The sequence below is a fragment of the Taeniopygia guttata genome, chromosome 9 (assembly GCF_048771995.1).
Source record: "Taeniopygia guttata chromosome 9, bTaeGut7.mat, whole genome shotgun sequence".
In the NCBI taxonomy this organism is placed as follows: Eukaryota; Metazoa; Chordata; class Aves; order Passeriformes; family Estrildidae; genus Taeniopygia; species Taeniopygia guttata.
Genome location: NC_133034.1, coordinates 5,740,901 through 5,762,381, shown reverse-complemented (window position 1 = coordinate 5,762,381; position 21,481 = coordinate 5,740,901). Strand labels below are relative to the sequence as shown.

The 21,481-nt window shown below is 47.2% G+C and overlaps 1 protein-coding gene across 2 annotated transcripts; it reads right to left on the bottom strand.

Annotated features, from left to right (window-relative positions):
• Positions 1-640: 640 nt before the first annotated feature.
• On the bottom strand, positions 641-17,845 carry CLDN18 (claudin 18). Of its 2 annotated transcripts, none has more exons than XM_002196205.5 (5): positions 17,544-17,845; positions 5,475-5,639; positions 3,862-3,967; positions 3,395-3,505; positions 641-2,569 (listed from the first exon to the last, which is right to left on the bottom strand). In XM_002196205.5, exons 1-5 carry the CDS (start codon positions 17,761-17,763, stop codon positions 2,392-2,394), a joined length of 780 nt encoding a protein of 259 aa, XP_002196241.2. In that variant the 5' UTR covers positions 17,764-17,845; the 3' UTR covers positions 641-2,391. The 2 variants fall into 2 exon arrangements, with proteins under 2 accessions (XP_002196241.2, XP_012430978.2); XM_012575524.5 differs by lacking the exon at positions 17,544-17,845 and adding an exon at positions 9,563-10,014.
• Positions 17,846-21,481: the final 3,636 nt, after the last annotated feature.

Here is a 21,481-nt window from a genome sequence, read left to right as displayed (position 1 = left end):
TCATCTACACACCTGCACACATCAAAGTGTGACTGAGAGATAGCTGGCTCGGGGACTTTGTCACATCATTTGTGTAGCAGAAAAATAAAATGTTACTTTCAAAGCTGTTTCCTTGGGTTTTTTTTTAGTTCTAACTCAGCCGTAAACCTGCATTTCGAAATTTTCTTGGTGTTTTCCTGCCTTTCGCTTTCCCCTGTGTACCTTTCCCTCAGCACCACTTATGTTCTTCCTATCTAAATTAAACATTCCTGGGCTTTTCAGCCCCTTTCCAGTGGAGGCTGAGAACATACCTGCAATTTTTCTGCCCCCCTAAAAACAATGAAGTGTTTAGAAGTGTTTAATCTCTACCCTGAAACTTGCTGCACTCTACTGCTCAGCAATCCCACCAACAATCTCTGACTTCATCACATCACTGATTTGGGGCTCCAATAATTATTAATCTGATTGTCTGATATTTTCTCTCATCGTGTGACTTATATAAGGAAATAAAACACCCAAAATTTTTATTTTTTCCCTCAACCACCCATCTGTGTCCATATTCCTCCCAAGAACATGTAGAACACGAGCTGGGGGGCTTTGCCTGAGCAGGAAGGGTTGGTGCTGATGATTTTGACAAGAAGAGAACATCTGGAAACCGCGATTCTGGTCTTTAAGAATATAATTTTTTAATATTCACGTAAAAAAAAAAAAAAACAACAACAACTAACAAAACAAACAAGAAAAAAAATCCAGCAGGCAAAAAAAAAAAAGGCAGAAAATCTAAGTTTATACTGAGAGATACAAATTATGGAAAAGAGTAGCAATGTTTTTAAAATAGAACGGGATCTACCTCTGCAAAAGAAATTCTTCTTCTTTAAAAACAAGTTCTTTGCTGGAACAAAAGGGAGGGTCAGTACTGACATCCCACAGGGGTTTGTCCCAGCCTGCCAAGATCCAGCCTGAGCTGCTGTTGGCTAGAAGCTCTTCCCACCCCTCTGCGTGGTGGTTGTTTCCTCCAACCACCTGCCAGGTGTTGCCTCCTCCTCTTGTTGACATTCCCCGGGATCTCCTGGACCTGTGCTGGGGATTTGCCTCCATGTGGTGGTGGAAAGCTGGCGATTATGGAAGCAGAGGTTTATGGAGCACTGTTGGACATGGGGAGGAGGGGGATGCAGTTTGTGCTCACTGGGAACACAGCCTGCACCCTCTAATCCTCAGAGCCACCAGAGATGCCAGCTCAGCTGGTGGTAACTTGACCTTCCAAAGGTCCAACTCTGCAGAAATGTCCAGCTCCTCACCAAAAACCAGCATTTCACCAAAACCATTTTGCCTGAACTGAATTCCTTCAGAGAACTTGTAATCCTGAGAAGTGGTGCTCAAGCCCACTGCAGATGCCATTAAATGGTTGCTTTGTAGGGTCTGAAACGCCTTTTTCTCTTTAACTTATCCCTTTCTTCTGTTCATAGGCATTGTCTAGAGTATTTTAGGATGTGTTCTGACACTAGGTGAGAAGTCCTGCTAAGAGCTCACAGCTCTCTCTTCCCACAAAAGTTCTGACATGTCTCCCTCTTCCCCCTTCAGGTAAACTCCCTCTCTGAAGGATTGGCTGGAGGAGGCAATGTTCCACTATGGAGTTAATCTTCCCATCACTGGGGGGAGAATTACCACAGGGAAGTCCTGATGTCGGTGCGGAGTTACACATCTAATGCTCCCTGGGATTCCTGCTCCACAGGTAACTCTAATTAATTCTAAATGAGAAATTCTCCTGGCTCCATTAAAGATGACATCTGCAGGAACACCAGTGCACATGGAGGTTGGGAGCTATTAGTGCAGGAATAACAATGGATTATGCACATTCCCTGGAGAGATCCAAAGAAATAAATACACTTTGCTATCACAGGCTCCAGCAAATGTCTAAGTAACAGAAATCAGATTAAATATCAGCAGATCAGCGTTAGAGTACAGCCAGCGAAGCAAAGGTGGGACTGGGTAGAGAAGTCACCAGGGAGGAAAATGCCCTGACCACTGGCTCTGTTTGCTTTGGGCACAGCCAATGGGACACAACAGAATTTAATTAAAATACACAGCTATTGTTAAAGGGATATTTCCACTATTTGAGCAATTAAGAAAGGGCACAAGGCACTGCTCCTGGATATCAGTTTATACAGAAAATAGGAGCAAAGTATTCTACTCTGAGAGCACCACAAGGCATTACTTTGGTCACAGACCTCCTGGCACTGTTAATACTAGTGGGCAGTCAAGTAAAACTGATGTTCACAACAAAGATGCAACCTCAGAGTAGAGAAAACCTACTAGAAAACACAATCCTATTTACAGACTGCTTGGTTTGCTGTGTTTTTTGCTTGTGAAGTTAAAAATCTCTGATAGCACAACTCAAGGCCAGAAGGTCTGCTAGACGTAGTCATATTTCGAAGGGTACGGGCGTCTCCCATCCTCACTTCGAGGAGCTTCTTCATATCCCACACCCTTTCTGGTCCTTGGGTCAGCTTCGTACCCTGAGCCAGCCTTGTAGGGCCCTGTCCTGTAGGAGATATTCCGGCCCGAGGCGTTGTAGGACACGGCTTTGTAGCTGGAAGAGACACAAGAGGAACATCAGCCTCTGGAGGGGCTGTGACTGCCCAACATGGCACCCTGTGCTCAGGGGTGGGTTTTAGGGATCTTTGTGTTGTGTCATCACTTTGAGGCACTCAGAGAGCTCAGCCTACCATCCATGGAAAGCTGCAAGTCCCTTTCAGGTTCTTTCATAAACTTGTACTTTCTTTCCCTTAAACAAACCATTTGTGGAGTGATAGACCTCCTGCAATAACTGGATGTGTTGGGGTACAAATTCCTGGTGATGTTACACCATCCCTGGAAGTGTTCCAGGCCAGGTTGGACAAGGCTTGGATCTACCTGGTGTATGGAAGGTGTCTACCAGGAATGCAAAGGGCTTTAGGTCCCTCCCAACCCAAAGCACTCTGGAATTCTACAATTCCATGTAAATCATGGCTCAGCTGATACAATCTAGCCCTGCTAATGATCTGCTGTGTAACCTGCAATTCATGGCCCTGAACCTACCAGCACATTGCAATTGTCACATTTTGGGGTCAGTCCTCATGTCCTCTCTGTTTGAGTGGGAGTCACAGGGTCAGGGAGGGCAAATGCTCACTTTGGACCCACGGTGGGCAGCTCACTAATCATGGACTTCAGGCAGTGGTGGCCTTGGCAGAGCTGAATTAATGGATGGACTCTGATCTTAAAGGTCTTTTCCAGCCTAAAGGACCCTGTGTTTCCACAACCACAAGAACTATCGTGACGAGGGTGTCACACATCCACACATCCTGGGCCGGCTGTGAGACATCTGGGCACCCAGGCTTCCTGCAATACCTTCCCATGTCCACCCAGCTCAGCTTACCGGGATTCTTCTGGGATGAGCCCTTTGCAAGCAAGGCACATCATGATGCCTCCCACGAGGGCCAGGCCCCCTGCCACCCATCCGACAAAGAGGGCAGAGCCAAAGGTGTATCTGCAAAACAGGCGTGGCTGGTTAGGGTGTGACAGGTCCTGTCTGCTGCTGCCCAGACACACTGGACACTGGCACAGAACACTCCCTCTGGCCCTACAGTTGTACCCAGAAGTCCCCAGAATTCCCACCTTCAGTCTGAACCACAATAGCCTCCCTATCTCATTCTTGAGCCGTAAGAATAGAGACATCCCAGCCCATTTGCTTATCTCCAGCCCAGACAAGAGGCCCTACCTCCTAAGAATAATCTTCCAAATCCTGCAAGCATCCCAACGTACTCCCAGAGTTTGCCAATCCTTCAGCAGCACCCCTGAGGGAGATTTCCACGGTGCAGCAGACAGAGCCAGCTGAGCACCCACCTGTTCTGGACGTTCTGCATTCCCTGGTACATGTTGGTGGTGGACATCCAGAAGTTTGTGACCAGCATGTTGGCAAACACGGACACTCCAGTGATGGCACACAGGCCTGAGAGGGGACAGAAGGACAGACTGAGAGCCACACAGTGCAAGAAGTCACCTGGAGCCTCAGGGAAGCATCTCACACATCTGGAAAGGTGGGTGAGACACTGCTCTGTGGTCTTCAGCACAAAGGGGGACACACAACGTGTTACACTTTTCTTCCAAGTTTTCCTTGCATTTACAATGCAACATCAGGAATGCAATATTGCACAACACATTCCCAAGTCAGACCAGCAGGAATCTTCCTCCTGGTGTGTTTTGTCACAAAAATGAGATTAACAAAGAGGTCATTGTACAAAATACCCAGTAGTTCATTTTAAACATTTGCTTTACAGTGAAAAACATGGACCAAAAATTCCCTGACAGATGTTTTTAATGGAAAAACACACTCTCTGTCACTTGAAAGAGGAGATGTCTTTGGCTCACAGCCTGTTTATCACCAGATGTGGAAGAACAGCCCCAGGAGGTGGGAACTCCTTCCATTCATCCAAACAGGGATGTCTGGGATGGCCATCCCTGACAGTCCTGGCAGAAAGATCAACCTTTGGTTTTCCTCAGCAGAGGAATTCACAGAACACTTGAAGACAGAATCACAGACTGATTTGGGTTGGAAGGGACCTTAAAGACCAAGGATAGATAGGAGCAGGGTGTCCAGAAGAGCTGAAGTCCAGAACTTTTGGCAGAAAACCCTCACGTGACAGTTTTGCTTTGCTCTTCCTTCCACAGTGTCCAAGGCCAGGTTGGATGGGGCTTGGAGCCCTGGTCCAGTGGAAGATGTCCCTGCCCATGGCAGTGGTGGAACTGGATGATTTTTAAGGTCCTTCCAACCCAACCCATGACATGACTCTAAAATGATAGCTGTAAAATACAGAATTAATGCTGTGTGGCAGAAAGTGGTTTCCTCTTTCCAGCTTATACTTTCTGAAGTTGTGTTGAATGTCTCATATCCCAGCAAAAGTTAAGTGTTGGGATTTGAAGGATTTTAAATAGGGACATTCTCCTTCTCTTTGTTAGGATATAAATTTCATTTGACTCTTATCTCAAAAATAATGTAGAAAAACAGGTAAGTGATGTATTAAGCATTTGCACTTTTGAGGAAGCTGGGCATTCCTGCAGCCTTGCAGGCTGGTATTTAAAACCTACAAACCAGTCTATAACAACCCTGGGAATCTTCCTAAAATTATAATGGATAAAACCTGAAGCTGAAAAAAAAATATTCTATATAAATAAAGGCTATAATAGGATATGGCAACAAAATATATAAAACAAATCAAGATATATACTTCCTTTTCCATCTGTGGGATGTTTTTTCAGCCTTTCATATTTTGTCCATAGAAACTTCTGTTTTCCAGAGATATTTTTGTTCCCTAATCAGAGATAAAATCACTTGGCCCCAGGAAATCAGGCTGGAGGACAATGCCAATAACTTCAGAAATGCACCAAGACTTGCCCAGTTCTCAATTCCAGGGAAATGCAAAGCCTTCCATGTGGAAGACACAACAGTTGCCACTTACCAGCAATGATGAACATGATGCCAGAGGTCAGGGTCATGTTGGCTTTGGCAGTGTCCTCCATGCTCCCAATCCGGATGCATTTCAGAGCAAAAATGCACACGAAGAGGCCAAGGATTCCCAGGACAATCCCCACGATCATGAGGGCCCTCACAGCCTGGAACATCGCTGCAAAGCAAACAGCAAGAATCTCGCTGAGCGGCTGAAATGGGATTTGTCAGTCTGGGGGATTTTCAAAGATTGCTTCTGTCTGAAAATAGATATATTAAAGCAGAAAACCTTGGAAAATGGGCACTGGATTTGCTCCATATTATCTGGGGCATCTCTGGAAGTACAGCTGTTTGACTTAACTTCCCAAAGAGTTTGATGGCTTAGGCAGAATTTTTTTAGAAATGTTCAATAGCAGCAGTCGTGAAATTCATGGAGAACAGTTAGTGAGGAGCTGGGATAAGCATGGATTGTTCATAACCACAGTGGTTGAGAAAGGGCTCCTCTTTCCTCCCCAGTCAGTATTGGAAGCAGACAGCTCCACCCACCTATCCAGGATATTTCCAACTACTGCATGACTCAAAATGCAGTTCTGCATATTCCTGCTTCCCAGGAAAGCACATGAAAAAGAGGAAAATCACCTTGACAAATGTTACATGGAGAGAACGAGAGAGCATCAAAGCTCTGGCAGCCATCTCCCTCACCATATCCTTCCCACGGTGTTTGGAACATCAGTCCTGGATAAATCTGTCCATGTTCATGAATAAAACATCCAAATACCCCACCCTGAATTTGTGCAGCAGCATGCCATGAGCTGGGAATGCTGGTGGGTCATGCCCATGAGAGCTGAGGCCTGAAGGAGGCAAAAACCATTCAGGCTCCTCTGAGTAGAAAGGTTAGGTAGAGGGTGGAGTAGAAAAGTAAAAGAAGAAGTAAAGGGAAACTTGCACCTTTAAAACTGGAGAAGTGGTGGGGGAAAGAGTACTTGAATACCAAGGTGATTCTCTAATAAGGTGGCACATACACCTTCTTTTTCCAGACACTTCCCCTCCCCACTTGTGCACGAGTCCCTGGCAGAGACAGGAAGGCAGCAGAGCCCTGGAAGTATTTCAGGGGCTGTTGGGATTTGGTTGGGACACTTTGCAGCCTCTCCTTACCCTGCCACATGCTCCTACAGCCTGGGTCTGGCTTTGGTGCTCCCCAAGCATGATTTCCCCTCTTCAGGGAAGAGAAAGTGGGCTCATGATGGAGTGAAATAGGTGGAACACACATTCCACAGCTCCAGGGACTTCTCTGCCCTGTCTGTCTCCCCCTTGCTGAGTGACCACAGTGCCCAAGAGTGCAGAGGAGCACAGAGCCCTTGCTCACGTTGGGAGAAGGGTTTGCAAACCCTTCCCAGGAGGGTTCTGGGTGTCAGGAAGTGGAGCAGAACCGCACTGGCACCACAGCCCACACGGAAGCAGGCGGGCTGCCATTCCACAGGCCGGGAATACACCACTTTCTCCCATCCAGCAGTCCCACTGCCTCAGCTCTTATGACTCAATTTGCCCTTATCAGCTGATAACGAGTGCTAACGAGCCGGGGGTTTTCAATCTCCCATTCATCAGCCCCCAGGTAGGAGCTCATTAGTTATGATCCATCAGGGAATGGCGGATACGCCTTATCAGCCCTCAGAGGTTGTTCCGCAGCACCTGATGGGAAGCAGAAAGAGGAGGAAATTTCAATCTTCATTTGTCTTTGCAACCACCAAAGTTTCTTCGCAAACGCTTTTGTTTCAGGGCAGGAAGGAGAGGCTGATAATCCAAGCCCATGGATCATGATGGAAGCTCCTTGTCCCCAAGACTGCTTCATTCCTGGGTGTGTCCTGCAGATTCCGGGGTGTCATCACTGGGGTGCTTTCAACCCACCAAGCAGTGACCCAAAACCAAGATCCCACAGAGAGTTTGTTGGTTCTCAGGAGAGATATTCCCAGTGCCTTGAGTGCCCATGGAAGGACACAACAGGCAGGGCCAAGCCAAGCAGCCAAAGATGATCGATTTTTGCTGGAGCACTGTCGTGAATCTCCATCGAAAGGAGCTGTTGGAAAGGGGAGGGAGAGGAGCACAGCAGGACATGACAGAAAAAAATGTCAGATAACCATCAGCAGCCATTCCTGCTGCCATGAGACAGAGTTATGCACCATCTCGACTAAGAGATGGAAAGGAGAAAGAAGTTGTTCCTGCTGTGGCATGAAGACTTCTCCACTTGGCTCACAGGACTTGAAGTGGGAGCTGTTTGGAAAGGCAGCACCGCAGTTTCATGGGAATTTTGGCATCCATTGAAAGTCCTTTGAAAAGAGCTGTTTTTCCAAAGGTGAATGACCTCTGCTTGGAGGAAGGAGTGGAAGGGTTTGGACAAACAAAGTGGGAGACTGAGGAAAAGTGGTATCAGGAGCAGTAGGAAGCAAACAGCCCTGAAGTTACAAAACCTGCCTTTCACACACACCTTTTGCATGAGAGAGGATAACCTGGCTTCCATACAAGAGCTGGTGCTCCATAACAAGGGAATAGCAAAAGCACCAACAGAAACAGCTTCTCCACCAAAATAAATGCCAGTGAGCTGAAACCACAGCCTGCATCCCTGTTTTCCAGAGGCAAGGGAAACTGGATAGTGACCTTCCTCCCCCATGTGAATGTTAGGAGGTGAGCAAGGTAAAACAACTTCAAGTAATTTAAATGACCATCACCTGCATTTCTGTTGCTAATACATAATAAAAAGGTGGAATCTGACTTTATGACCAGTAAAAATTGATGGGATATAGAAATTTTAGGAAAATTAAGTACATCCAGCAGGTGTTTAAGTTAAGCAAATTCCAGCGGGCACATTTTTTCTGTATGTTTGAAGGAATGTATCAATTAAATGGTTTTGTAAAGATAACTCTGACAGCATATCTCTAACAACAGAAATTGTCTGTGAGTGCTTTGCACATTTCTTCATTGCCATATTACTTAAAAATAACTGAAAACATAAAATCCTGATTGGGATAAATTGAAATCAAAATGATGGTTCCCATTTTCTTATGGCTCATTTAAAACACGATCACCTGCCCATGGCATTCTGAAGAGATAGCAGTCAGCATTTTGTAGAGATAGTTGGATAAATCTAATTTTTAGTCTTTAAAAGAAATATTCCCATGGGAGAGGTGACTCTAAATATCAGGTTTACTCTTCCAAATGGGAAGGAATTCACCTGGCAATCCTGAAGCTGGGTACATAGAGACACATTTATTCCATGGCATCCCTGAGAGAGTCATGGGTCCTTAGTGAAGCTTGAGGGCATCCCTAAGGATGGCATCCCTGAAGATACAAGAATGGAACCAACATCACACTTGAATCAACAGTTTCAAAAGGTCCACGCACAGCAGTGCTTGCTTGGGCCTTTTTGTGATCATGCACCAGGAGTGAGAAACACCCCCAGGGCCAAATTTACTGATGGGCTGAGAGCACTGGAATACCCTCACATGCAGTGGAGTGGGCAAAACAGCTCTTTTGGGAACATTAGCCAGCAAGCAGGGCAGCCATACGCCTCTGCACTCTGCTTCTGTAGGCACTAACACTGCCCAGGAGATGGGCAGTGACTGAACATACCTTTCCCCTTTGTGCCCTTCCTACCTGCGCCTCTCATGGGCAGATTTCTCTCATTACAGTTCTATCTTTGGAAAAACAATACATTCCAATTATTTCCGTTATCCTATGACACAACACAATTGCATACAGCCTTTTTCCTTGTGTTTCCGTTGCAAGGGACAATACCTAGAGGGTCAAACATCCTTGCTCTCCTCACCTCAGTGGAACTGCGCTGATTTATGCCAGCTGTGGTGCTGAACTCATGATGCTCACGCAGAGATCCCCCACACATGCTCCAGGTTGTAACCCCCACCAATAACCCCCACCACAAAAATCATTTTGGCAAAAAATATGCTGTTATTTTTATGCTCATAACGTAACACTGGAAATGTTATTCCTCGCAAAGTGCTTTAAGATTCCTTCTCCTCCTATCAGATGAAAACTGTGCAGAGCTCCAGGAGAGCCCCTGGGTGACACCTGGAGTGTTTTTGCCCCTACCTGGCAGCCCAAGGATAGTGAAGTACGGCCGACACTCCGTGAAGCCGGAGCTCTGCCGCACGCAGCTCCTCCACAGCCCCTGGTACTGGAAGACGGCCGTGACCGGGTTGTCATACAGGTCCTGCGTGCTCCACGTGTCCATGGCCGTGGCCATGATGCTCCCCGCAATGCCCAGCGATGACACGAGGAACCCCATCACCTGGCAGATGGTGGTGGACATGGCGCGTCCCCGGAGAGCGGAGGCGGCACGGCCCCACGGGAGCTGCAGCCCTAATGGGGCACCAGAGTCCTCTTGCCTGAGCCACCAGCACTGCAGCTGCTCTTATCAGATGCTTTCCATTGAGTGCTGTTTGCTCAAAGTGTTTTTGCAAGATAGTCCAGTTTCACTCTCGCTGCCGGGGAGGCTTGTGGCGGCAGGGCTTGGAGATAGGAGCTTTTGTCCTTTAGAAGTGCTTGTCCTTCCACCTTTAAGCAGCCAAGCTCTGCCGGGTGTTGGGTAACCCACTTGGGGCTTGGCCAGCCCCCTGAAACCCTTTGCTGCCCATTGGGTCTCTCCTGCCTGCTTGTCATGGGGCAAGGACCATGTCCCCAGGGAAATTCAGCACCTGCCCCACACCACCACCTCCCCATCCCTCTGTTGATGCCACCAAACAATCTGTCCCCCATGGAGGTGTCCTCACAAGAGGCACAATGAGAGACAGGGCTCTGTCAGAGATGTGGGGCCACCATTCCTGCCCAGGGATGTGGCTGCTCCTTGCAGTGCCCTCAGCCACCACTGAACTTCCACAAGCCAGGCACCAAGCCAAGAGCCCCAAATGAATCCAGCAAAGCTCCTGCACCCCTGTTCTCCACCCACCCACATCCCCACTGCCATCACAAGGACACACTGATACCCATGTGGGAGGGAGGAGAGCACAGGGAGCACTGGGAAATGGCCTTTCTGAGGGGGTGCTTGTCCGTGTTGACTGGAGGAATGGTCTTGGGAAAGGGATGGGGGATGTAAAAAGTGGGAAATTCATTATCACAGTGGAGAGGTGGGCTGGGCTCATGGGAGCAACATAAATCCACTGTGCCACTCTGCCAATGGAGTCAGTGAGGTACAACGACCTTCCAGGCTTTACACTCATCGTTCTCATCCAGTATCTCCCTCCAACCAATTTACTTCACTCCTGACCTAGAAGCAAATTCCTGCTTTAAACTGTCCATACCACAGGCACCATCCACAACAGCACCTGTATGTGAAGCCATGTGAAAGCCACGAGGAAGAGAGGAAAGGCTTATTTGTGTCCATGAGGAGCTACAGTCGCGTTATTACACCCTGGATATTGCTCCTGCCTTCTGGAGAACAACCATCCAGGACATCCCTTGGCTTGTGGGGCTCTGCTGAGGCAGCCAGAACTCAATTCCATGTCTCATGGCAATCACAGCCCTCTCAGGTCAGGCACAAAATGTCTTTGCTTCTATCAGTTTTATTCAAATGTCATCATTTTCACTCATTTTAGCAAGTTTATATCACAGGAAGGGTCAGTTCTGACCTACCTAAAGTTGCCAGCAAAAATAATAAAGTGAACAAAAACCATGAAAGAGAACTCTCAAGAGCCAGAGGTAGTAAAGAGCTGCTCATCCTCTGTGAATGATAAGGAATAATGAGGGAATTCCTCATTTTGGATAATGATCTGTGATAGATCAGTGCTGGAGAATACTTAGAAGCTGAGAGTACAACTAGGGATGAGAAGGACCTGGAAGATAGAAGGACAAAAAGTACTAAAATGTTGTCAGTTCTCCATCCCATCCCTTGTGGTCCCACAGACAGAACTGTGTCCCAGTCTAGAAAATCTGGTTTTATCAAAGCCATGATGCTCCTCAGCAGCTCTACAGGATGGCTCCTGTCGTTCCCATGCCCCAGGACTCGCCTTGTTTCTGGCCATCTAGTGGTAAGAGCCCACATCCCGTTTTCTGGGCTACACATCAGAGGGAGCAATATTCCTTTGAGACATTACCCCTATTCCCAAGTGCATGCAACAGTGCACAGAGAAATGAACCCATAGACTGGTCATAGCTAAAATTAACCCCTGGGGAGGAAAAGGGAAGGAAAGGGGGAGAATTAAATGGGTGAACATAATTTTTCCAGCTTTTTTTTTTTTTCCCAAACACCTCTGCCACCTTTCAAATGATTGTTTTTTTTCTGCTCAGTTGGACATGTGGGTGGTTGCAGGAATATCAGTGGTTCTGGCCCTTCCATCCCTATATCCACATTTGCTTTGGTGGGAGGGGACACACCACTCCTTCCTCCAACCTGGCTGCTGGTTCCAGCTGCATGCAGCAGGAGCTGCTCTTCAAACCAACAGGGACCTTTTCTTCTCCTTCTCCAGTGTTTCACATCCCAAGCTCTGTGACTCCCCAAGACACCTATTGGAAAGAGGGCCATCCCTGGATGTGCCCATGTCCAGTCTGTCACCTCAGTAACCTTTTGTTCAGAATGGAATTTCCCCCTGTGGATGGAGATGCTGTTTCTCATCATGACTTTTACTCAGGGACATCAAAACCCCAGAGCAATGGTGGAGCAGTCAAAAAACATCTTCAAAATCTCCAGGTGTGCAGGAAAGTCCAGGAGAACCAGTCTGGCTTTGATTTGCAGGGCCAGATGGAATCACATCTCTAAAGAAGAGAAACCAACACAAGGTTGGACACACCTCACTCATGTGCTGTTGCCAAAAATGGAACCAAGGAAGGAAATTTGCTGCTGATGGTCATGCTGCAGTCCTCAGTTAAGAGTTAAACACCCAGCCATGCTCAGCACTCCACATGTTGTCATCTCTTAAGAATTATTGTGAAGTGTCCTCCAGCCATCCCATTGCCATTTCTCCTGCTCTGACCAGAACGCACTTGAAAGAGTGGGAATTCAAAACTCCTACATCTTTCTCAGTGGATGCTTGAAGAAGAGTTCTGGAGACAAAATCTGAACTTGTTTCCTTCCCCAGCACATTTCCTTTGCCTTTCTCAAATATTCATATTTTAAGCTTATTTTTAATGGTTGTTTCTGAGCTGCCCATGAGTACATTCATCCCATTTTCCCATATAACAGAAGATCCCCTCAGAGTTTCATCTGAACTGTTGGCTCAGAGCACAACCCAAGAAGGGGCTGGGTGAGACGAAAGCTGTGGAGCAAGTCTGAGCATCTTCACCACAACCTGATGCTCATCTCCAGCCGCTCCATGGAGATGACCACAGCCAGGATTGGTTGAAGGATGGGAATCTCTCTCCAAGCAAACTGTGGATTGTCTCCAGCAGCTGAATGCTTGGCCAGAGGGTTTCCCAATCCACGTGGAAATGCTAAGCTGTCTGAGGAAGGGGAATGATGAGGCTGCAGCTCACCAAGGAGCAGAGAACAGGGCTCCCACTGAGCACTGGGACAACTCCAGTGGTTTACCCAAATTACGAAATGAAGAGGGCTTTGTGGCCGCTCCCCTGTGCCCCTTTATTCCAGCTCGTAGTTGCTTTATCTCTCGAGGCGTTGACTCTGCGTTATCTCAAAACCAGTCCCTGGGCCCAAGCAGCTCCTGAATGTTATCGCCGCCTCTCCCACAAAAATCACCTCCAGCTCATGTTTGCTCTCAAAATTGCAAACACTGCTCACACCCTGCCAGCTGCTCACACCAGCCCAGTCTGCACAGGCCCAGACTAAGCAAACCCACCCTTCTCTTCCTGCCCCTCCATTGTTGGGACCACCTCAGGGTTCGTGAGTGTGGGCCACAATAAGAAGGGCTGAATGGCCTTTCTGGAATTCAGTTAGGGAAGTGGGTCATGGAAGGATCCATCCCAGCTCAGATCCACACCACTGGGGGGGATCAAGAGGGTACTCTGAGGTCCCTCAGTAGGGACTTCAGAGGGTCCCTGGGATACATGAGGCTGAACTTGCCTACACATCTGTGAGCTGTAGCCCAGTCCCAGATCTCCACAGCCTTGCTCCTTTCTCTTCTGGTCCTCATCTCAAATCCCTTAGGATTTTTTTAACTTGTCTCTTATCCTTTCATGATGCACAAAACAAAAAATGTGACACATGTACTCAGTTCCCTGCCATCTCCTCCCCTGGTAGGATATATCAAGTCTCCAGCCTACCTGGACCACCTAAATCCTTCTGCATCCAAAACTTGACCTAAAAAGGCTTTAAGCAGGTTACAGCAGTTGCCTGCAGATGTTTCAAAATTCAGAGCTGACTTGGCTGGGGGAAAGGATTTCAAGCAGCAAACAGACCTTGAAAGAGACTTTGCCATGGCCATCACTGGTGGAGGATCATGACATGGCAATCAGCACTTCCCATCCTTACAAACTTTGGGCATGGAACGGTTCCAGGGAGCAGAGATGCTGTTGCCTTGGCCAGTCTCCAAAATCAGGTTATTTTCTATGGTTATGCCACAAAATGGTTGTGGGTTGTATGAAATGAAAGAAAACTTTGTCAGAGCATCAATATAGAAGGGAAAAATCCAGAGAGGGCAATATTGCTGCTTCCTACAGATGAATTCTCCTCGAGAAACATCTATGCACTGCTGCTACCCTGCACCAGACAAATTGAAATTTATGGAAAATCTGGGCAGTTGTGCTTGCATTCCCATGGGCTCTTTCCCTCTGAACACTCTAAGAACATGGACATTTTTATCATTTGGAGAAGCTGAACAAGATGCTCTCAGACTGTCAAAGTTTGACATTAGAAAAGCAAGAATATTCTCCTATTTCAAGCCAACAACCCTTTGGTCCACAGCAGAGAGATATCTCAGCCCTTCTGAAGGGGTAAAAAGGGCTTTGGACCTGAAGAAGAAATGTCCTTGGAAAAATTGCTGAAGAAAGCTCCCTGAATAGGTGTGGGAAAAAGACACCGACACAGACACCAGGGAAATCACTGCCCATGCAATTGTAGCTTAGCAAAGTTGGGAGAAACTGCAAAATTCTTCTTTGAGCAGAAACCACCTCATGATCGCCACAAAGGTGAAACTACCAGCCTTGCCCAGCTCAGCTCTTGCGATTTATCCCTTATTTGTGTGCTCAGTTTTCAGCTATGTCCTCCAGACCATTTCATGCCAAAGCAAGGAGCAAAAAATAACAGCAGAAAGCAAAATCAGAACAAATACTTCCAGTCCTCCAGTGCCACATTTCACCAGAGAGCGACTGTTTATAGCTGAGCAGCCAGAGCCATAAACTGCCTGGGTAATTTCTCATTTCTATCTATTATCTTGATTTTTCCTCAATCTATTTGAAATTAAAATTCCCAACTAAATTGAAGATAGATGATGGGCAAGACAAGTTTAATCTTTGCTGTGGGAGCGAGGGATTGAGGTGAAAAAAACCTTGGAACCCAAAACTTCCTCCATGTGCTCGGGTCACCTCACTGCTTTGCCAGAGTCCTATTATTTTTATTCACTCTGGCACTATTGTTCCCAATATAAATTGCCATTGTCAGGATAATAAATAGGGGTTGATAATGGAAATGCTGACAAACCATTAACTCTGGGGTAGTTTGTGAGGGGGGTTTCATGGGGATCAAGGTGCCGCACACTTCAAATAAATGTGGGAATGATACACTTAAATAGTATCTGAACAAATTAATAATAGGATTTTTAGCATCATTTCCCCCTCCTCGGATTGGGGGGCCACCTTTGCTGGTGGTGGTGGGGGAAGAAATGCCTATAGGAGACAGAGCCAATCCATAAAGCACAGCAGTGGGAGGTGAGGCTTTGCTTCAACTTCTCCAGAGACTGGAAGTGTCAGACAATCTATAACACGACAAAAAACGGGAGCAGGGAGGGGGGTGACTACAGAAGAACAAGTCCAGTTCATTAAAAAGAAAGGGAAAAAATTCCACCTCGTTTTGTAGGGCAGTGCTGATAGCACTGGTCATGAAAAGGTTCATTTGGGACAAAGTACATAAATATTCATATCCCCTCACACTGAGCCCACGCCATCTCCCCAACACCACTGAGGGTGAGGACAGCAACTCTGGGGGCTCAAGCATCCACCACCTTTATTTTTTATGGCTGTCCTCTGTTCCTTGGGCTTTTTTATATCCCTTTTAAAAGGTGACAGCAATAAACCTGGCAAAGACAAGTGGGAATTCCACTCTAAGATGAGGGTTTCATCAGAAACCCCAATTTTTAGGGTAGGATGCCCATTTCTGTCTGGGCTGAGAGGGCTCCACAGAGCTTGTGAAATGGAACTGAGGAATCAGGGAAACACAGAACCCCGGGATGGTTTGGGTTGGAAGGGACTTTAGGGACCACCTTGTTCCACCCCCTTCTGTGGGCAGGGGCATGGACACACTGATCTCCAGCAGCCCCTCTAAATGCAGGAAAATACTGCTAATGAAGGAAATCCATCCCCTCAACATTCCCATTTTAGAATATTAATCCCCACCCAACCAACACCAGTCTGGAGGTTTTGGAATTGCCAAAAAAACATCCCCAGTTTTCTGCTTTTTTTTTCTGTAGGGGCTGAGGTCAGTGACAAAAGTGTGGAAGAACAAAACCCCCCAAATCTCAAGTATTCTGATTTCTTCAAAGATTAGAGTAGTTCCCAGAGCTGAACACTTGAAAAGGTTAATTGCTTTCTTTTGTTGAGTTAGTTTTTGTGATTTTAAGCTTTTTGAGCAGAAGAGCTGAGGAAGAGCTGCAAGAACTGGAAGAACTGCAGTGTCTTGTGGGAGCATCTGTGTGGGGAGGGTTTGGTTTTTACACTTCAATTTACTCCTCACATGGTAAATTTAATCTCTTTCTAAATCATTAAGGTTAGAAAAGACCTATACGGTCAAGTCCAACGATTAACCCAGTGGGTTTTACCAACCTGTCCTGCCCTTTGCTCCCTGAGTTTTCCCTTGGAGAAGCTGCTCAGTTTTGCTGGCTGGGAGAACAGTGTGTGAATGCCAGCCCTGCACAAACACCCTTCTTTGGATGTCATCCTTCAGCTGGATGCCCAGGCAGGATCAGGCTCACGTCCTTCTAGGAAAACCCATCTCTGTACCTGAGAGTCCAAGCAGGGACACTCCAAGCCACAGCTTCAGCAGGAGGACGATGCTCAGGGACATCCCTGGCACCTGTGTGGGGAAGCTGCAGCACAGCCAATGCCAGACACCAGTTGGGAATGAGGATCCAGAGAGGAACAACAAAAAACAGAGCTCAGGGGATGAAACACCTCCCCAGCTGGTGTCTGAGGCCACAGCCACACTGGGTTATACTGGTTTGATTTGTGCCTTCTCTTGAGAGAAGTAATTTTTGTGCACAATACCCTTTTCTGTGTGTTTTGGAAATGCCATTTTGCAGAAGTTCTGCCGTGATTTCCTGATATAATTGGTTTCTTCCCTCCATTCTGGCTGTATCAAAGCACAGAGGCCAGATGGCTATATGAGTCTAAGTGCCTTTTTTCTCACTGTATTAAGGCAAGAAGAAACCCCAGATAATCCTGTTGTAACCTAATTGTTTGCACCCCGAGATACTCTGGGCACAACCGGGACGGGAATTATTCCCGTGGCAGAAAAAACTGGAACCAAAGGAGAATTAGGGAGAAATCCAGCCTGGTGGTGTTAGCCCAAATAGAAATACAGTGAGCTGAACTGTGACATATCCTCTTAGGAAAGGATCTTCTCCAGTGACAAGACTATTAGTGGCTTCTGGTGGGAAGCCACATACAGCCACACAGCTGGGGCAGGAATCTGAGCCAGAGCCACCCACGGCACAGAGGACAAATCTCCCCATGGAGCAGCCTGGACAACACCTCAGGATGTATAATTACCCATAACGAGTTTTGCTGAACCTCAGCTTGGCCATGGGAGGGGGTTTGCCTTGAGGGATCTCCAAAGACCTGTTTTCCAAACAGGGTGAGTACCTGGGGTCCTCTTTGGCTGAAATTTGGGATGCCCACTGAAAACCCTCCACTCCTCACGCAGAGATTGTGTCCCACCCCCTCCCACCTCTTCCCTGGCACCACCAGGCCCTACCTGGCAGCCCCAGGATGGTGAAGTAGCCGCGGCACTCGGTGAAGCCGGAGCTCTCCCGGACACAGGTGCGCCAGAGGCCCTGGTAGTTGAAGACGGCCGTCACCGGGTTGTTGTACAGGTCCTGGGTGCTCCACTGGTCCATGCACGTGGAGGCGATGATGCCGCCGATGCCCAGGGCGGACACCACGAAGCCCATGGACTGGCAGATTGTCACCGACATGGTGCCAGGCACACGGGAGCCGCGTCCTGGGCGCGCACAAGCCTCCGCAAGCCGGGTCTGGGGCAGGCAGCCAGGGCAACGGGGACTTTTAGCTGGAGGCACTGCCTACGTCACGCCAGCAGCCAGGAGAGCTCTGGGTGCACCATGCAAACCTCCCCTTGCCTTTATCTGTTTCGGTGAGATAATTTCCTCGCTCGGTACCAAGAGCCATTTGTTCCAGCTCGCTCTCTGTTTACCTTCTCCCTCCAGGCAGAGGCACGACTGCACAGGACCAGCGGGTCCCTCTGGAGAGCTTCCACAGGAACGTCAGGGCACCTCAGGACACCAAGCACAGAGGGGCTTAAATCAGATGAAACATAAAAGTTATGGAGAGCCTAATCCTTTCCTGGCAAGGATGACACTTTCGAGCCAAGTGGAGAGGTTCAGACTGGATATTAGGAAAAATGCCTTCATGGAATGGGTTGTCAAGCGTTGCCCAGGGAAATGTGGAGTCTCCATCCTTGGTAGGATTTCACAGATGTGTGGATGTGGCACTTGGGGACATGACTGATCTGGGAGTGCTAAGGGAACAGTTGGACTTGATGATCTTAGAGGGTTTTTCCAACCTAAACAATTTCACGATTTATTAGCATGGCTCTGTTTGGCTCAACCAAAACATTTAAGACAAGGTTAATGTATAAAAAAAGGAATCTTGTAGCAATGGGTGTTTGTGCACACCTCAGAAAGATTGGGCTGGGAGCCCACAGGAAAGGCAGCACTTGCTGAAGAGTGAAAGGTGTGAACCTGCAGTTTGTTGTGGGAGGACCAAGGGGAAAACAGCCAAAACTGCATATCCTCATGTATTATTGTTTTATACCACTCATCCAAATAGGAATTTGGACTTGTTTCCATGGACAAAGGAGGATGGCAGAGCAGACCTTCTGTAAGACCAGAGCACCCTAAGAGACCTGGTCTTATTGCAGAAAATGCCTTTGTGGGGTGATGCCTTGTTTGCCCATTCTGCTCCATCCCTCACCGCTTTCTTCCTAGCCCAGTTTCCCACAGGTACCAACCTGCCTGTGGTTGGAGAGGAACAGGGAATGTTCAGGAGAAGAGATGAGGAGCCCTGTTTCAGCCATGCCAGATACACATGGAGGGGTCAAGGAGGGGCCTTCAGAAGTGGAGCTCAGTGGGGTGACACTTAGGTGGTGGAAGTACAAGGTCAGGAGGAAGCATGAAGGAGTGGACCTCTGTCACCTGGCTGAATTCACCCTTGCTCAAGGACCCTGGAGTCTCTTCTAGATGCTTGGCCTCAATGCTTTGAGGACTTCCCTGTAAAGCTGCTTCTGAGAAAGATCCAACCTGTTGTGGGAGAAAAATCTCCCAGAGATTATATTGGTCCTGCACTTTTTTGAGAGAACCAAGCAAGGGACCGTGGGAAGATACCCAGTCTGTTCCCATGTCCAAAGCAGAGCAGCTCTACTTATGAAGCTCCAATGGAAATGTCACTCTCACTTAAGATTCCAGAGCCTTAATTATCAATTCCAAAAATGTTGTATCTAAAACCAATGTTTGTTACACATCCTTCATTAAACTAATGCCCAATATTAAACACCAGCCAAGGAAAAGACAACTCCAAACAGTTCTCAGGTTTAAATGGAACACTACCCTATTTTCCATTTTCTTCCCCAAAAGAACAGGACTGGTGATTCACATGCTTTCACAACCAGCTCTCTCTCCCAGACATTTTTTGGTCCCAGTGACACCCAGTCCTGGTGCCACACCTCGCCTGCTCCATGTTGGGGCTGTTAATTACTTTCAGTATCGGTCAACAGAACTTAATCACGGAAAGCTTTCCCAGTATCACATGGCTAAATATAGAGCCTGAGTCCAGAGCACAAACACACTCCCTGTGTTTGTCACCACCGGGATCTCCTGGAGACGGAAAAGACTCATGGCAGCCAACGGTTGTGTTCAATGCATTAACTCAAAGGATAAATTCACCTTACATTCGATCAACTTGGAAGGCCTGGAAAAAGCGTCTCCGCTTGGTACATGTTGATCCCTGGGTGGGGAGTGCAAGACACCTGCAAAGGGACAAATTTTGTCCAAATTATCACCCATTTATTTCAAAATGTGCCAATGTACAGCAGCTAGAAGAGTAGGGGCTTGGTGTGTAAGCAGCAGTGTTTGAAATCAAAAATTTCCTAACTTTAACAAAAAGGACAGTTTTCTCCTCTGGGAGGATCTCACAGTGAGAATAGTTAAGGATTTAAACTCCTTCAACCACCTAAACTTGATGTGACCTGTGTAACTCATCTCAGTTATCTCACCCAACAGGGACACAGCAAGGACAAAGCCTTCCCTGAGTGTTTTTCTAAGGAATGACACTGAAAGCTGCTCCAAGTCCCTCCAGCTGTGCCCACTGCCCATTGCTGATGCTGTGAGTGATTCAGTGGGAAATTACACCTGTTAAAAAGTAGAGTTTGTGCTGTTCTCTGGGATTTAAGTGATTTAACCTTGCTTTAGCCTTGCTGCTGCTGGTGGGAAGACCCCTCCTGGGGGGCTGTCTGGAGCCATCAGCCTCTTCTCACCTGCAGGGTCCACTCTCCCTCTAACACATCTCCTGACCACCTTCACAACCCCACTGAACCTCCTGCTTCCACCACAGTAGAGAAGATTTCTCTTGAATATGGGATTTGTCCCTGCCAAGGAGGACGCCTGGACTGCCTAATTATTTTATTCATAAGCCAGCCGTGCTTTCAAAGACATCTGGGTGACCTATCTAAAGCTAAGTGAATCCCTCACCCCGGAGGAGCCCTGCTTCTGCTGATCCCTCTGGGGAGCTGGGGTTGGGTGTCGGAGGAGCTGCCGGGGGAGTTCTGTGGAGCCGGACAATGAGGAACACATTGACAAAGTGTTCACATTATTGGCTGATGGGTCTGCATCAGTCACTCATTCACAAGCACAAGGTCTAAATTGCAGAACCAATTAACGGCACTAATAGCCCTTGCCTGAATTAATCTTTGAGACAAAAGAGGAGAGAAGTGGAAGAGCTATTAGCAAATCAAGCTGTACCATCCCTGCTTTATTGCAGGAATCTAAGTGTCTGTATTTGGCTATTATGAACTGACTGCAATTACAGCCCTCATTTAAAATGATTAAGTGGTTATAATTATTTTTCAATTAAAACTTAGATCTTCCATTTATACAACATTGCAGGCTTCAATTAAAGTCCTTTTTCCTTTTTTTTTTTTTTTTTTTTTTTTTTTTTTTTTTTAAGGAAAAAGTACCACTGTGCCAGAATACTCTTGACTCTCTTCTGGCCATTGAGAGCCAAGTAACATGGTAATAACACCTTTGTTTGCATCTCTCCTTCCTGGCCTCCTGAACTTCTGCGTGGCCAAGGAGATAAACTGCCAAGCACAGCACCTGGCAAAGGTCAGGAAAAATGAGCTTGGAAAGCTCTGCAAGCCTCAAATACCCCTGAAATCAGGTAAACCCACCTGGAACGGTGGCTAAACCACTCTCAGGGTGAAGAAGTGCTGTATGAGTTATTTATAAAAGATTTGGGGAACTTGAGGGTTCTCATTTTGTCTGGGGCTTTTGGAAAGAGCAAAACCCCTGGAAAACACAGAACTAGGAGGAGTGTGGCAGCAGATGAGCTCAGGAGAAGTTTCTGCCTAGCCTGCTTTTAAACATTTGAGGAGAGAAAAGCCAAGATCTTTGTATGAGGAGA

What these genes read in the sequence shown, in the direction of transcription:
- CLDN18 (XM_002196205.5), bottom strand. Translation starts at nt 17,763, where the DNA reads ATGTCGGTGACAATCTGCCAGTCCATGGGCTTCGTGGTGTCCGCCCTG. An exon ending in ATGCAGAACGTCCAGAACAG is followed by an intron (nt 3,506 to 3,861) that starts GTGGGTGCTCAG and finishes CCTGTTTTGCAG; the next exon opens with ATACACCTTTGGCTCTGCCC. An exon ending in CTCATCCCAGAAGAATCCCG is followed by an intron (nt 2,570 to 3,394) that starts GTAAGCTGAGCT and finishes TGTCTCTTCCAG; the next exon opens with CTACAAAGCCGTGTCCTACA.